Source organism: Colletotrichum costaricense (genome assembly GCF_030867565.1).
Source record: "Colletotrichum costaricense strain IMI 309622 chromosome Unknown Scaffold_1.1, whole genome shotgun sequence".
Classification (NCBI taxonomy): domain Eukaryota; kingdom Fungi; phylum Ascomycota; class Sordariomycetes; order Glomerellales; family Glomerellaceae; genus Colletotrichum; species Colletotrichum costaricense.
The window spans coordinates 674,384-688,619 of NW_026848230.1; the positions used below are offsets into that span (position 1 = coordinate 674,384).

General features: G+C 51.2%; 7 protein-coding genes across 7 annotated transcripts; 5 read left to right on the forward strand and 2 right to left on the reverse strand.

The window, feature by feature from the left end:
• CCOS01_00250 (uncharacterized protein) lies at nt 1–393 on the forward strand (the record flags this gene model as incomplete). Its single annotated transcript, XM_060448447.1, has 1 exon — nt 1–393. The coding sequence occupies one exon, from the start codon at nt 1–3 to the stop codon at nt 391–393; it is 393 nt and encodes a 130-aa protein (XP_060319885.1).
• Nucleotides 394–1,199: 806 nt separating this feature from the next.
• On the forward strand, nt 1,200–2,565 carry CCOS01_00251 (short-chain dehydrogenase; the record flags this gene model as incomplete). The annotated part of the gene is made up of 4 exons (XM_060448448.1): nt 1,200–1,266; nt 1,399–1,632; nt 1,823–2,038; nt 2,171–2,565. 4 exons carry the CDS (start codon nt 1,200–1,202, stop codon nt 2,563–2,565), a joined length of 912 nt encoding a protein of 303 aa, XP_060319886.1.
• Nucleotides 2,566–3,559: 994 nt separating this feature from the next.
• On the forward strand, nt 3,560–3,979 carry CCOS01_00252 (uncharacterized protein; the record flags this gene model as incomplete). The annotated part of the gene is made up of 1 exon (XM_060448449.1): nt 3,560–3,979. The coding sequence occupies one exon, from the start codon at nt 3,560–3,562 to the stop codon at nt 3,977–3,979; it is 420 nt and encodes a 139-aa protein (XP_060319887.1).
• Nucleotides 3,980–4,054: 75 nt separating this feature from the next.
• Nucleotides 4,055–7,842, forward strand: CCOS01_00253 (uncharacterized protein; the record flags this gene model as incomplete). Its single annotated transcript, XM_060448450.1, has 7 exons — nt 4,055–4,548; nt 4,600–5,288; nt 5,343–6,132; nt 6,188–6,531; nt 6,600–6,660; nt 6,718–7,340; nt 7,439–7,842. 7 exons carry the CDS (start codon nt 4,055–4,057, stop codon nt 7,840–7,842), a joined length of 3,405 nt encoding a protein of 1,134 aa, XP_060319888.1.
• Nucleotides 7,843–8,507: 665 nt separating this feature from the next.
• On the reverse strand, nt 8,508–9,443 carry CCOS01_00254 (uncharacterized protein; the record flags this gene model as incomplete). Its single annotated transcript, XM_060448451.1, has 2 exons — nt 8,508–9,088; nt 9,173–9,443. The coding sequence occupies 2 exons, from the start codon at nt 9,441–9,443 to the stop codon at nt 8,508–8,510; spliced, it is 852 nt and encodes a 283-aa protein (XP_060319889.1).
• A 1,758-nt stretch (nt 9,444–11,201) lies between these two features.
• CCOS01_00255 (oxalate decarboxylase family bicupin) lies at nt 11,202–12,885 on the forward strand (the record flags this gene model as incomplete). The annotated part of the gene is made up of 4 exons (XM_060448452.1): nt 11,202–11,582; nt 11,687–11,894; nt 11,994–12,379; nt 12,445–12,885. The coding sequence occupies 4 exons, from the start codon at nt 11,202–11,204 to the stop codon at nt 12,883–12,885; spliced, it is 1,416 nt and encodes a 471-aa protein (XP_060319890.1).
• A 220-nt stretch (nt 12,886–13,105) lies between these two features.
• On the reverse strand, nt 13,106–14,223 carry CCOS01_00256 (DNA-binding protein; the record flags this gene model as incomplete). The annotated part of the gene is made up of 3 exons (XM_060448453.1): nt 13,106–13,229; nt 13,288–13,890; nt 13,964–14,223. 3 exons carry the CDS (start codon nt 14,221–14,223, stop codon nt 13,106–13,108), a joined length of 987 nt encoding a protein of 328 aa, XP_060319891.1.
• Nucleotides 14,224–14,236: the final 13 nt, after the last annotated feature.

Consider the following 14,236-nt stretch of genomic DNA (forward strand, 5'->3'; position numbering starts at 1 on the left):
ATGGACATCATGTGTTCCTCCGTCCGTTTCGTGTTCTTCGAAATATTGGGCATCTTAACATCTGCGTACGCCGAGCACCTTCGAGTTGGCTGGCCGTCCGGCGCCTACGGCGCTATTGGTGGCCCCAGCGGATCTGGCACCAATGGCGGCTACACCGGCTTTGCCATCATCAACGACGCCGGTGAGGCTGTCTACGATCAAGCTTACCCCAACGATCACTCTCCCTGTTACAACACTGGAGACGGCCGTACGTTCACCATCGAGGGCGACTGCTGGGACACTGGACAAGTTTTCCACTGCAAGTCAGACCTTGGCGACGCGCCCAAGACGTGCGAGGTGAAGGATAGCAATGGCAATGTCCTTGGTAGCGGCACGCACATAGCAAAAGGATAAGCAAATCTAGCTTTATTCGTATGAAAATCATTTCCCTTGTGCCACCGAGTGCTGTTAGACGAGGAGCGCACGCTTGAGGGCTTCAGCAGCCAACATTAATATTATACAGACCAAACTTGATTTTTTCTGGCAACCTTAAGCATAGGAACTACTTCTTAATGTCTGAACCCAAAGAGTACGATTCCAGCGTCGTCCTCTCGTATGGTTTGCAGGTTCCTTCCAATCTGAGCCTATTGATCTTCCAGCTTGAACAACGAAGTCAGAAGTCTACATGTACCCTTACGTCTAGTATCTTGAACCAGAAGATATAGAAGCAATCTACAAATTTGTAGGAACTTATCAAAGCAGGAAGTGATGAAGAGACGAGAGGGCAAGTGGTTGTTATCTCCTGCATTCCAATCTCCCCGAAGGCCCAAAGGGTCCGGTGATTCTGCCACCACCCGCTTCGGAAAACATCGTAGCATTCTTGCCCACCAATGATAGTGGTTACAAACTCAATTTTATTATTGACAGCTACTTAGTCTCTGGATTCAGTGGCGAGATCTCGAGGAAGCGGGGTGTGCGGGGTGGACAGGCACCTCGGCAGGCCGCGGACGGGATGAAACAAGGTTTCTGTGACAATCATCCGGTCTTCCCATATTCGCCGACGGAGTTCTTTAAGCGCAATGATATCAGGTGCATTTGTATAAAACGCCCAAGGCGGTAATATGAAGCGAGGTCTGAGGACATACAAAACACCAAACCATCTTCCACAGAAGACTAATTAACCGAAATAAAGCTGACCAACTCAACGTTATATCGGATCAATGTCGCGCTTCGAGATCAACGAAAAAGACCTCGTCGGTCTCAAAGACAAGGTTGTCTTAGTGACAGGTATGCACACCTCGCGACTGTCTTGTATTCTTTTCTGAGGTTGAACTACATGATGGTGCAACCAGCCAAAGACTCGAATTATCATATCAGCATCTGTTTGAGGAAGATACATGCTGACCAAGCAATCATCAGGCGGATCCTCGGGTATCGGCCTGGGAACGGTCAACCTTCTTCTCTCTCTGGGTGCGCGAGTTACCAATGTCGATCTAAGTCTTCCCAAAGCTTCGGAGCCTGGCGATCCGTCTCCAGTGGAGTCTCGTCTAACCTTCGAGCCGTGCAATGTTTGCGATTGGCAAGCTCTTCGTGGCGTTTTTGCGCGAACCGCAGAGCGAGAAGGCCGCATTGACGCTGTCTTCGCGAATGCCGGTAAACATGCCCACCTGGAGATATCTTTAGCTTGTCCTTGAAATTGCCATGACCACTTAACTGTGAAGTCATTGAAGCCGCTGCTACTGCAATCTAGCCAGAAGCTTCATTGAACCCGGTGGATTGAGGGCAAGACAAAGAAATATTCTGTATTCTCTATGAACACGAGGGCTGACAACGGTGGTATTAGGAGTTGGAGCCCGGACCCGGTTTATCGACGACGAGATCGATCCTACTGATGGAGAGTTGAAGGCACCAGACCTGAGTTGCGTCGAGACGAACCTTTTTAGCGTCATTTCAACAGTCAAGCTCGCTGTTCACCACATGCGCAAACAGGAGACCGGAGGCAGCATTGTTCTCACTGCATCTGTCAGCTCTTGGTCAAGATTCAAAGCTGTTGATTATAGTAAGTGTCATTCTCTTCATGATCTTACCTCTGCGGCCAGGCAACATCTTCGTTTGCCTTGCAACAAGGATAATGTTGACTCGAGAATACTTCCAATTTCGTTCGCAATACTGATACAACCAATCACACTAGCCACGTCTAAGCATGCTGTGCTTGGTCTTATGCGCAGTCTTATTCCGCATCTAGAAGAGCTCCCTGTTCCCATCAGACTCAATTCTCTCGCTCCAAACTGGACTAAGTCCGGTATTGTCAACGAGGAGATGGTGTCTCTCACGGGACTCGCTCTGAATACGCCTGAACATGTGGCTCTATCGGCTGCTTTACTCATGAATGACAACAACAGAAATGGAGAGGTTATTTTCATCGACGGCGGGAAATACTGGGAGATTGAAGAATCTCTGGGCGGAGCTGGGGTCGGTAGCTTCGTTGGATCCTCACTGCCGATCGGTAGCGACCAAGGAACGGACTGGGACCGCTACCTGGAGTTTTCCAGAAGGATGAATTTAGCTCTGAAGGGTCTTCAATGATATGCAAGAAGCTTTTTGCAGATGGTACATAAGGGGAAACACACTCACGCTATTCAAGGCATCACGGCACGGATTGGTGATGAAGGTACGTACAAAGAGCTTTCCTCTTACCAGTACATGTAGGTAAGTAGGTCAAGAAATGAAGCTGCGAGGTACCCCTTTAACTCGGGAAACAATTGAAGATCTCCGGCGAATTACCTTTCAAATCAAGTCAATCCCCTCCAAACGTACGTGCATTCGTTGGCGTGAGCAAGTACAGCTGTGTATATCCACTTTCGCAGAGTAGGATAGTTCTCATGTCTGGGTACAGCTACGAAACGCTCGTGTTCATTTCTTAGTGCACGTACATAGAATGTGAGCTGTGAGTGTCGATCTTCAGCCCTTTATATTCCGTGTAACTCGGTATTCAATCGGTATTCAATCAGTGTGGCGGAAGGTAACAGCAAGGCCGCGGACATACGACTAAGCAATTGGGCTCGTTACGTCATTCCAATGTGTACGAATTGGTACGGAAGGGAGAGTTCATAACAATTTCCAGAACGCCAGATTTGAACTTGATTACCAAGAGATGAACATCAGGCTGGGTTTCCGCACGAGCTGAATCTTACATGCATACTGTAGTGACGCGCCGACGAGGGTTCGAAGTTCGAACCACTCCTGCTGAAGACGCCACAACTCTGAAAGATGGTGGGCTGAGTCTATCAGCTCAACACTATTGGGTAACGCTTTCAGCATCCAAGACAAGAAAGCCTCACGGCTTCCAATCAGTCTAGTATTAGCCCTCTTTTGCTGACCCAGAGGCACTGGTGGCTGCAATATTGCAGCAGGCGCGAGAATGCCCGCGGCCGGTTGCCTCACAGCCTTACTTCAAGTCTCGAGGTTGCGGAAGGGATGTTCCTGAGTTCCCTCTTTATGTCAATCCGGGCCTCTCATTCTTCTTTGTTTCCTTCGACAAGGCCATTCAGTCCTTGGAGACTGCAGCGCACTAGGCACCATGACAGACACAGCTCGCAAAGCACGCTCGGCAATCTGCCACAAGTGTCGCGCTACGACCAAGAAGCTTTTCACCTGTATTCAATGCAACAATCTAGCATTTTGTGATGATTGCTGGTCCGAATGGGAGCTTCACGAGCCGGGCGCCGTCGGTTGGGATGGTCGACCGCACGAGAAGTCCAATCCCCAAGTTGTCCAGAGATTGCGGGAGATCCTGGAGCCCACCCGCTCGGCGACAGAGCACGAACTCGAATTCCAATCGGATGAGGATACCACATGGTTTGGAGTTGGTCGAGACTCATCCAACCAACCCATATTGCAGGATTATGGTCGATTCGCCACGTTGATGAGCGATAACCTATCCTCAGACCATGGGAACCGCTATCCTCAGCTCGTGTCCTTCATTGGACAAACAGGCTAGTACTCTCGAAGTTCTGTTCTTATTAACATATTTTACTGATGATCCTTAGGGGCTGGGAAAAGCACGTTAATCAAAATGCTGATTGATCGGCTTGCTATGCTTGACCGCGGGGCAAAGTATCCGTCGCCCGTTACCTCGTCCAACAACGACCGCCTTCCGACGACTGGCGACGTCCACCTGTATGCTGATCCGATGTCTTACAATACCCAAGCGCCTGTGTTATACGCAGACTGCGAGGGCTTGGATGGTGGGGAAGCTGTACCGGCAGGTCTGCGACATCGCACAAAAGGGAAAGAGGAGGCTCTGGGGATCCTTAACGATGTCACAAATGTCATGGGCAAGACTGGTCTAGGCAGATCGCCGAAGCCATCAACTGCTAGCCGTTCTTCGGGTGTCATTGATACATCCTCGAAACGTAAGTTCGGAAAGTCGCGCTATGCATCTCAGCGGGACCTCGAATGGGCAGTCACCCCAGAAACGAAGAAAAGAGAGTACGCAGTCACGCAGCTCTATCCCAGACTACTCTACACCTTCTCAGATGTGGTTGTCTTCGTCTTGAGAAACCCTAGGTAAACTTTCCTATACTCCTTCTTAAGGAATACGCTCATGAATTGATATAGGGCTTTTGAATCTACCGTCCTCGACAAACTTTTGGAATGGGGCTCGGCTTCGATCGACAAATCGCTGAACCAACCGGCTCTTCCCCACGCAGTCATTGTCCTTAATGCAACTGACAACGTGGATGATGATGAATGGAATATCGAGACCGCAACTGCTCGTCTTCTTGATGATATTAGTGGAGCGATTTTCCGCGAGCCCCGATTCGAAGAGCAAGCCAGGCTTTGGCAGGCAATTGGTCGAACCATCAACACGACCAAAGACTTACTCGACTGCTACTACGCTTCTATCACCGTGATTCGAGTTCCATCTCGTGGTCGCTACATGCTCATGGACGATCAGATGGGAAAGCTCTTTGAGCTGATCAACAAAAGATGCCAAGCGTCTCTGCTTACCAAGAAGCGTGTTCGGATGCTGGCCACTGCAGACAAGTTGCAAGTCTACCTCCACGCTGCTTACGATCATTTTTCCCGCGATCTGGATACTCCTTTTGACTTTGTCAAAGAAGCGTTGAAACACAACCCCATTCCACAAGACTTCAGTGGCAACATCTTGAACTTGGCGATCTCCATTGGTAATAATTCGACAAAAATTTCGCAGAATGGCGGCGGAACGCAACAGATCTTCGAAAACATGGTGCCGATGATATCGTCTTGCATTATGCTCGACTCAGTTCGCCAGAACATTCTGGGTAAGTAGCGATATCTCTCTCTCTGGTCTTTAAAGTAGTATTGACAATCTACAGGAACCCCTGTGAGACTTCTTGACGACGCGTACGTAGATTTCTGCAATGTTGCCCTCGAAGGCTATGCAGATTTCTATGCGCCATGCACCTTCTCTCATCCCAAATATGGAAAATGCTACAACGTCAAGTTTGGACACGATCCGAAAGGTCACCAAAATAAACATGGACGTATATTTGCAGCGGGAAGTTATCAGTCAGACGTTGACCTGCAAGACTTTGCGGGTCAGTGGATTGATCAAATTCGAAATCACCTGCGTCAGCTTCATGCCAGGTTCCAAGAAGCCACCTCACGAGTGCGCGAGCAGAGCGAGCAAAAGGTCGCTGCTGATCTCCACAGGTATCAACTTAACGACTTCTACTTCTCTTTGGGTAATGTAGGGGACTTTATCAGTCACTCCACTTGCTTTTCGTGTCTAAGAGAGCTCCCTGAACATCCATTGCCCTGCGGTCATGTTCTGTGTCTACCTTGTATTCAAGCCTACGGTATCAAGGCTCATACGACAGTTGAGATGAAAAGGTGTCCTCTGCACGAAAGGGAAACAATGTGGGAGCCTGCATGGACGGTTGTGGTCAAACCACAATTTGCGGGCGCTCGAGTACTGTGTCTTGACGGGTACGATGCCCCCTCAGCTGCCATTCTTCCCGGAATAAAGCTTTGCTCACTAGCTGACGTTTCGTATAGTGGTGGAGTCCGAGGGATTGTAGAGCTTCACGTTCTCAGAGCCATTGAAAGAGTCTTCGGTGAGAGACTCCCGATACAGCTTTTTTTCGATCTGATTGTCGGTACAAGGTATGCTCGTCTCATTTTGGGGTCGTTATTGAAACTTACCTAACCTTGGCGATAGCACGGGAGGAATTATTGCTCTTGGACTAGGAGTCAATAATTGGTCCGTGGAGGAATGTATCAAGACATTCAAACACCTTTGTGCAGACGCCTTCAGGCCACGCGAATTGTCGGGCATTCCGCTGCTTGAGAAGCTTGTCACGATCAATCACGGAAGTATCTACAAGACCAAACCATTTGAGGCTCTTCTGCGGGAGAAGTTTCAGGATCGGCCACTCTTCGGAGGAGCCAACGACCATAGCCAGAGCGAAATGCTAACGAAAGTGGCTGTAACCTCGACAACTTCTATTGACCAGCACTCAGTTATTCTCACGAATTACAACAGACCTGATTCGATGGATGATGGTAAGTACTCCCCCCATGTGCCGCATGACTCTCTCGGCTCGCATAAGATACAAGACTAATTGAGGCAGAGCTTCCTTATCGGCTCTTTCGATCCAACGAGCCAAGTCAAGAGTTCAAAGCATGGGAGGCGTAAGTACCATAGACTCCATGCTAAAATTCATGGTCTTGAAACTGAACAATGAGAAGGGCTCGAGCAACATCCGCTGCACCTCCATTCTTCAAATCATTCACGAAGGCAGACACCAAAAGTAGCTACCTCGATGGTGCGCTCTACCATAATTGCCCAGTACTCGTGGCTCACCATGAAAGACGAATGATATGGCCCGACATCGCCGACACTGTGCCTGACATTCTCTTATCCATCGGTACGGGAATGAACGGTCTTGATAATGAGATCCAGTCTACTGCCCATAGAACGGAGATATTGAAAGGTGGCGAGACCGTGACCAAGCGCAAGAGAACCTTCTTACCTGTACAGCTAGCTCAAATTGCTGCCGATCGCTTCGATCGAATACTTTCCTGCAACGCGATATGGTCCGATTTCAAGACTGATATCCTATCGCAGAACTCACATGTGACCAGAGATAGTCACCGCAGACATATCCGTGTCAACCCTGACCTGCGGTTCAAAGTCCCCCGTCTAGATGCGGTCAATGAGTTGGACAGCCTAGAGAGAGCGACAAAACGGTACCTCAATTTGAACCGGGGCAAGATCAAGGAAATCGCACACAGACTGGTCGCAAGCTGTTTCTTCTTTGAGAAAGATGTGGGATCAGTGAGACAAGTGAAAGAAGGTTTCGAGTGCACAGGTAAGCATATCATGGATCCTGTTTATAGAATTTTGACCTTGTGGCGTTTTGATGGCGCTCAAATGTATCATTACGAAAGACTGACATATGTACCGAAGGCCGCATCCACTGCAGATTTGCCAATTCGTCCAACGAGATGAAATATTTAGGCGAATTCCTCCGCACATGTCTGAGAGGCGACTTTGAACCATATTTTGTCGTAGAAGAGGCGGGGACGCTGCCTGACGATGCCTCGAAGATACCCATGCCGGAAGCAAACATCACTGACATGTATCTCCGAGGCACATTCAAGCTCAAGAGGATTCGTGTCGTGGTCAGCAAAGAGCTATCAACCACAAACATATTTCTGTGTTTGCGGACAGAGCTATACCCCCACTCCAGCAACGCCTTCCTCCCAATTAGTGGCTTTCCTAGAGAGATGATGAGCGAAGACAGCCAGAGAAAGAGTGAGTTCCTTTCAGTCCGCTTGGTGTCAATGTTCACAGGCAACATGAGTGGCTAAACAACTATTCAATCTATAGCACAAACGCCTCGTTCAAACAAGCTTCTGAAGAGTGTCGCTGAGCTTCGCAAGGCGAATACCCAACGTTATAAAAGTATGAGGGAACGTACTGGCGCCGTTTCAGGGTTACATGATCATTTGCATGACTCTAGTTCCTCCTTAAGCACCAAATCGCGAGCATCAGGAGATTCAAATCGCTCAGCTCCAATGACTCCAAGCGACGTTGGCAAATGGTCGGCAGCGAAAGACGAGTTGCTGAGCCCTGAGAAGTTCATATTTGAATTGGAAGCATAGCTGGTTTGCTAGGAGCTTGGTGTTTACCTAGTTGAAGGAAGTTGTCGAGTAGGGGTTGGCTTGTCTAAATTTACGAAAAATGCGCAAACAGAATAGAGGCGGAAGGGGTGTAGAGTCATAAGAAGAAGATGGAAATAAAGAGGACCGCTCATTCATTCAGGTTTGGAGTAGCTCAGTTCTTTGATTCATCGCTGCACACGTTGTAACATATTTCAATAGTTCGTGTTATCTATATGCCACTGCTGAAGTTTTGTGGGCTTGAGTCTCGAGATCGAGCTCCCCGGGCTTGACTTTCAAACCATCTAGCCAGCAAGTGAAAGGGAGATCATTTTTCAGATGGCGGCCTACATACAGTCCAGTATACACTTTATCTACTCTTCGTCCGAAGTCGGTTCACCCGGCCAGAAGAACCACGACAAGACGATGAGGAACTTCAAGAAAGCGGCCGTCCACAGAGCGCCAGCAATTCCCAGGGAACTGTGCGCAAACAAGCCGCCGCAAATGGCACCAACAAGAAGCAATACAGGCGCGCCAACTCTTCGGTTTCGCTCAGCATTGTGAACGCTAAAAAGCTCAGCGTCAGAGAAGAGGTCGCAGTAGATACTTGTCAATACAACGCTGGTGAGCGCGTTATACTTCAGCGCGCGGCTGGTGACAGCCTGACCGCAGCTCTGGAAGGCGATGAGGGCGATAGGCACCAGGACGTTCCAGGCGATCTCATCCTTGCCGGCCGCAGGACCAACGGTCAGGATGACGGCGGCGGCGACGCAGAGGAGGGTCTGGGCGATGAAGGACGCGCAGAGGACCCAGCGCTTCTTGGGGGAGAAGAAGCGGTGGAATCGGCTGAAGAAGAACGAGCCTAGACAGAATGAGATGAGCGAGGTGGCGGATTTGATCCAGCGGGTGGATTCGGTGGGCGCGGCGAGGCCGAGGCCGATGTAGACTGTGTTTCCTGTTTTTTGTTCCGTGTCAGTACTGTGGAACGCGAAGCTTCGGGCCGTTATTGTGGGTAAGGAAGGCTTGGAAGGGATCTTACCTGTTTGCATAGACACAAAAGAGCCCCAGATGGAGATGGAAGAGCTGTCGAGCAGGCCGGTGATGATGTAGCATGCCAAGAGAACCAGGTCGGCCCAGTCGCGCTGCACGTCTGTAGTGAGCTTCTTTCGCAGAGACTTGGAAGCTGGTTTCCGGGCGCCGCCTCCGCCGCCAAGAAGAGGCTGCTCTTCATCGGTGTGGGCGTGGGAGTCGCCGTTCACGACCGGGGCCGAGTTGGTGACGGAACCGTAGTTGCCGCTCGTTGAGCTCATCTTTACGGTGTTGTCGATGCGTCGTTTCGATAGGGCGCCTCAGATCGCGACGTTGAATGGTGGTTGAGAAGCAGTAGCTTTAGCTTCACTGAGAATGGGATGTTCCTCGAAGAGACTGGAAGCTCTGACCAAGTGACGTTGGTTGGCGAAGAATTATGCGGATATAAATAAAACTCTCTCTCAAGTTGGCATGGATGTGCCGAGGATGGGGGAGAAAGACAGCCGGTGGGTGCTGACGCCCAATGCTTGTGGTATCCGTTAGCACTTTGCAAAGACTGAAGAAAAGCCCAAAGGCCAGAAACTCGAGCACTTCGGATCTGCCGTGGTCCACCCGCGAAAAGTTTCCAGGTTTCCAGCCTGGTTTATATGGGCCAAAGGGCGGAAAGCAATGCCGAAAGAAAGCCAAGACCAAGAGCGATCTATCCCCGCTCGTAAATCTCTCGGCGGACGGTCCTCGCGGATTAGAAAGATGCCATTCGACGGACCGGGTATGATCTGTGACTTTCGGGCCTTTAGGGGGCGTGGGATTCGAGCAAAGAGAGTGAGGGGGAAACGCGAGAAGCTGGGACAAGCATGAGCAAGCCCATCAGAAATAGCCTTGAGGGACTCGAGCTAAGCTCAGTCAGAGAAAGGATATGCAGAATGTCACTGCAGTCACGCAGTGAAACCGGGGGCCTGACAACGCCTGGCCGCGGAACCAGCTTTTTCTCCAGGATCTCCGACATATGCCCCGTCCAATCGATGGTTCTGGAGTTGCATTGGGAGTAGAGCTCAAGGCGCAGGAACCTGCGTCATGGCCTGCTGCAGGCATCCCGCCAACGTCGCAGCGAACCGAACGATGGAGAAGAGCTTCAGCAGCTCACCTGAAAGGCCAATTGGGTTTCGTTGAGTGAAGAGCTTAAACGCCAGGCCACCTCAGTGCGTCCAGATTCTCATAATAGACTAATCAAGTAGTCTGTTACTCCTCCTCTTCCCCTCCCTGGCCCTGGTCTACGGCAAGCGTTCCTCTCTTCCCCTGGTACGCCGGCTATCACTGGGGAGGCAGGTTGACTGGTTCATCCCCGCATGCGCAAGACGTGCTACCTATGCCCATCGCTCTACCGCGTTTCAGCCAGTGAGGGGGAGCTTTTGTTGAACATTCCATGCAAGGTGGCATGCAGCAGCAGCAGCAGCAGCAGTGCCAGCTCTTGAAGCTGCTTGGTTTGGCAAGGTACCCTACTACCTTGCCATTGTTGCTACAGCTGCGGGGGAGCTTGAGTCTCGGGGGTGGTTCGGCATGTGCGTCGACGGATTGGTGGGTGTGTGGCAGACGTGGGATTTTGGTGTGTGGTGTGTGTCACCGTTCGGTTCAACCTGCAGACTGCAGCGATGGGCGGGTGAGGTGATGCGCCGATGACTACGACGGAGGGATGGTTCCCTTTGTAAGCTCTTCGTGTTTACGTACTACGAGTTGGTTGCGACATTGGCGAGGCCGAGGAAGAGGTCAAGGCAATAGTATTGGCATGGCTAAGTCGGATGATGAGCTTTAGAAAGGGGGGTATAAAATAGCCTCTGGCTCCCAGTGTCACGAGCTGAACGTCTTGCTTCTTGAAGACTTTTATTCTTGTGTCTTATTCTTGGCCATTGAAGAAAGAGAAAAGTCAATTGTAGACCCAATTGACCCCATTTCCATTCTCTGCTGCGAGCTACCCTCTTGGCACATCGCATACCTCCAGTCCCGTCGCATCGATCCCCATCACCACGAAATCTTGGCCCAGCATGCATCTCACCCAACCCACGGCAGCCAAGCTGTTGCTTCTCTGGGCGTCAGCCAGCGAGCTGTGCTCGGCGGCACCGCACTTTGACAGCCCCCGTGAGCGTCTCCTCCGGGGCATGGACATCCCCGCGAGCTACAAGAAGAAGAGCACCAGCAACCCGTACGTTCCGGGCTTCAGGGATCCCAATGACGGCGCCGTCGACTCGGTCGGCGACGGCCTCGACCCGCTTCCCTACCGCAATGGGCTCGGCGCCTCAGTGCTGGGGCCCTGGAACAGCGAGCGCTCGCGCCAGAACCCGGATATGGTGCGGCCGCCTTCAACGGACAAGGGAAACATGCCCAACATGCGCTGGAGTTTCGCGGATTCGCATATTCGAATTGAGGTGAGTGCTCAGTGGTTTGAAGCCAATTGAGCTGTCAGAGTGGCACTAAAGCCACCATGCAAGCCCAAGTCCATCCCAGGCTAACAACTTTTGCCAAATAACAGGAAGGCGGATGGACGAGACAGACAACTGTCCGTGAGCTGTCCACCAGCGTCGAGCTCGCCGGTGTAAACATGCGCCTTGGGGAGGGCGTCATTCGAGAGCTTCACTGGCACAAGGAGGCCGAATGGGCGTACGTCTTGGACGGCGAAGTTCGCGTTACAGCGCTCGACTACGAGGGCGGTAACTTTATCGACGATCTCAAGAAGGGCGGTAAGCATATGCCTCCATCACCTTTTCGATTGCTTGAAGCTGTTATCAACATTGATCTTGCGACGATGGCAATGAAAGCTAATAATCAATACCCAATAGACCTCTGGTACTTCCCGTCAGGCGTCCCTCACTCCCTGCAAGGACTGAGTCCCAATGGCACCGAGTTCCTCCTCATCTTTGACGATGGCCGTTTCTCTGAGGAATCGACCTTTATCCTGTCAGACTGGCTCGCGCACACGCCCAAGTCAGTCATTGCCGAAAACTTCCACCTCGAGCCCGAAGTCTTCAAGCACCTCCCCGAAGGCGAGAAATATATCTTCCAGGGCACGCTCCCGGGCCCCATTGACGAGGAACGGCCCAAGGGCAAGCATGCCAAGAAGTCCCGCTTCAACTTCACCCACAGGATGCTTGATCAGGAGCCCGAGCAGACGTCCGGCGGCGAGGTCCGCATCACCGACTCCAAGAACTTCCCCATCTCTAAGACTGTAAGGAATTGAAACCTCGACACGCTTCTAAGGATGTTCGAGACTGACAATCATGTCCCTTACAGGTTGCTGCTGCCCACCTCACGATCCAGCCTGGCGCGCTACGCGAGATGCACTGGCATCCCAATGCTGACGAGTGGTCCTTCTTCATCAAGGGTCGGGCCCGTATTACCATCTTCGCGGCTGAGGGCACTGCCCGCACTTTCGATTACGTCCCTGGCGATGTTGGTATTGTGCCTAAAAACATGGGTCACTTTGTTGAGAATATCGGCGATGAGCCTATTGAGATGCTCGAGATTTTCCGGGCTGATGAGTTCCGCGATTTTTCTCTCTTCCAGTGGATGGGTGAGACGCCCAAGAAGCTGGTGATTGATCACCTGTTCAAGGATGACAAGGAGAATGGTGAGAAGTTCTGGAACCAGGTGAAGGAGGCCGAGAAGGATCCCATCACCAAATTCCAGAAGGATACGAGTTCCTCGCAGTCGGAGAGAGTGGAAGAGTTGTAAGATCGATCATGTACGCCGTGTAAAATGTTGTATAGGAGTGTAGAATTGTAACATCGCATTTCAGATCAGGTTTCATTGTCCATTCAATCACAGCACTTCAATTGAAAAAGGTGGTACACTAAACAATAACAGTACACGACGCATCTATACATGCTTTCTGACGTAACGCAGACCGATCGCGGCGAAGAAGTATGCCTTCTCTACGGCTCCGTAGCTCTAATCACTCATTCAACTCGTGAGCAGACTTGATTGCTTTCGACTTTCCAGTATCAATGACAACGGCCGGATCCTCAGGATCTCCATCGCGAGACACTTCGTTTCCGCGTTTCGTCGTGATAGACGTCCTAAGTATCGCGTTAGTCCTGTCTTCATTATGACAATGAGACCTCTCGATTGACTCACTTTTCGCCCTTCACGTCAAGGACCTTGCCCTCAGGCTGACCACTGCCCCAGTTCCAGCTGACGGTATCGCCCTTCTTAGGTCCTTTCTTGGCCTTACCGCCGCCATTTTCCTTGTCGTCGCCGTCGTCCTCCATCTCTTCGTCACCATCCTCATCCTTCTCCTCAGCCTCTTCTTCCTTCTCATCATCCCCATTCTTCTCATCCGACTTCTCAGTCGACTTGCCCTCGCCCTGGCGCGTCTGTCGCTTCTTGCTAGACCCGTTCTCCTCGCTAGCATTCTTGCGCTTATCACCTGCCTTCTCCTCACTCTCGTCCTCGGCCTCTTCGTCAGCAGCCTCCTCTTCCTTGTCATCTTCGGCCTCTTCTTCGTCCTTCTTGGAGCCGTTTTTCTTCTTAGACCCATTCGATTCGGCCTTCTCTTCGTCGCCGTTCTCTTCCTTCTTGGTAGACTTTCCATTTGACTTTGATGCGCCATTCTCCTTGCCCTGGGCCTTGAGGAAGTCGTGCCCCCAGTTCTTCAGTGAAGCATACGACTTGCTCTTCTTCACTTCCTCGGGCGACTTATCGCTGTTCCCCTTGGACTCTTGCGCCAAGTGTCGCTTACTATTGTTGCATCACTCGATTAGCTTCTCACTCATCCCATGCTTCGCCCCGTCTCTGGCGAAAGTATACTCACCAGTACGCCACGACCTTGCGCATGTGCTCAACCTGCTCATCCGTGTACTCGTCCTCCTTCTTCTCGGGGTTCGCCTGGAGGATCTCGACAATCTTGCGCCCGCTGTCATGTCCGACCGACTCGCCCTCGCCCTCGGCGTCGTCCTTGGGCCAGCCCGCGCTGTTTGAGTCGTCCGACTTGAGCCAGGACTCGAGGTCCTCGGCCGTCATGTTGACGTACTCATTGAACTCGGAAATAACCTCTTCCTTGGCTTTAACCATTGTTGCGGTGGTA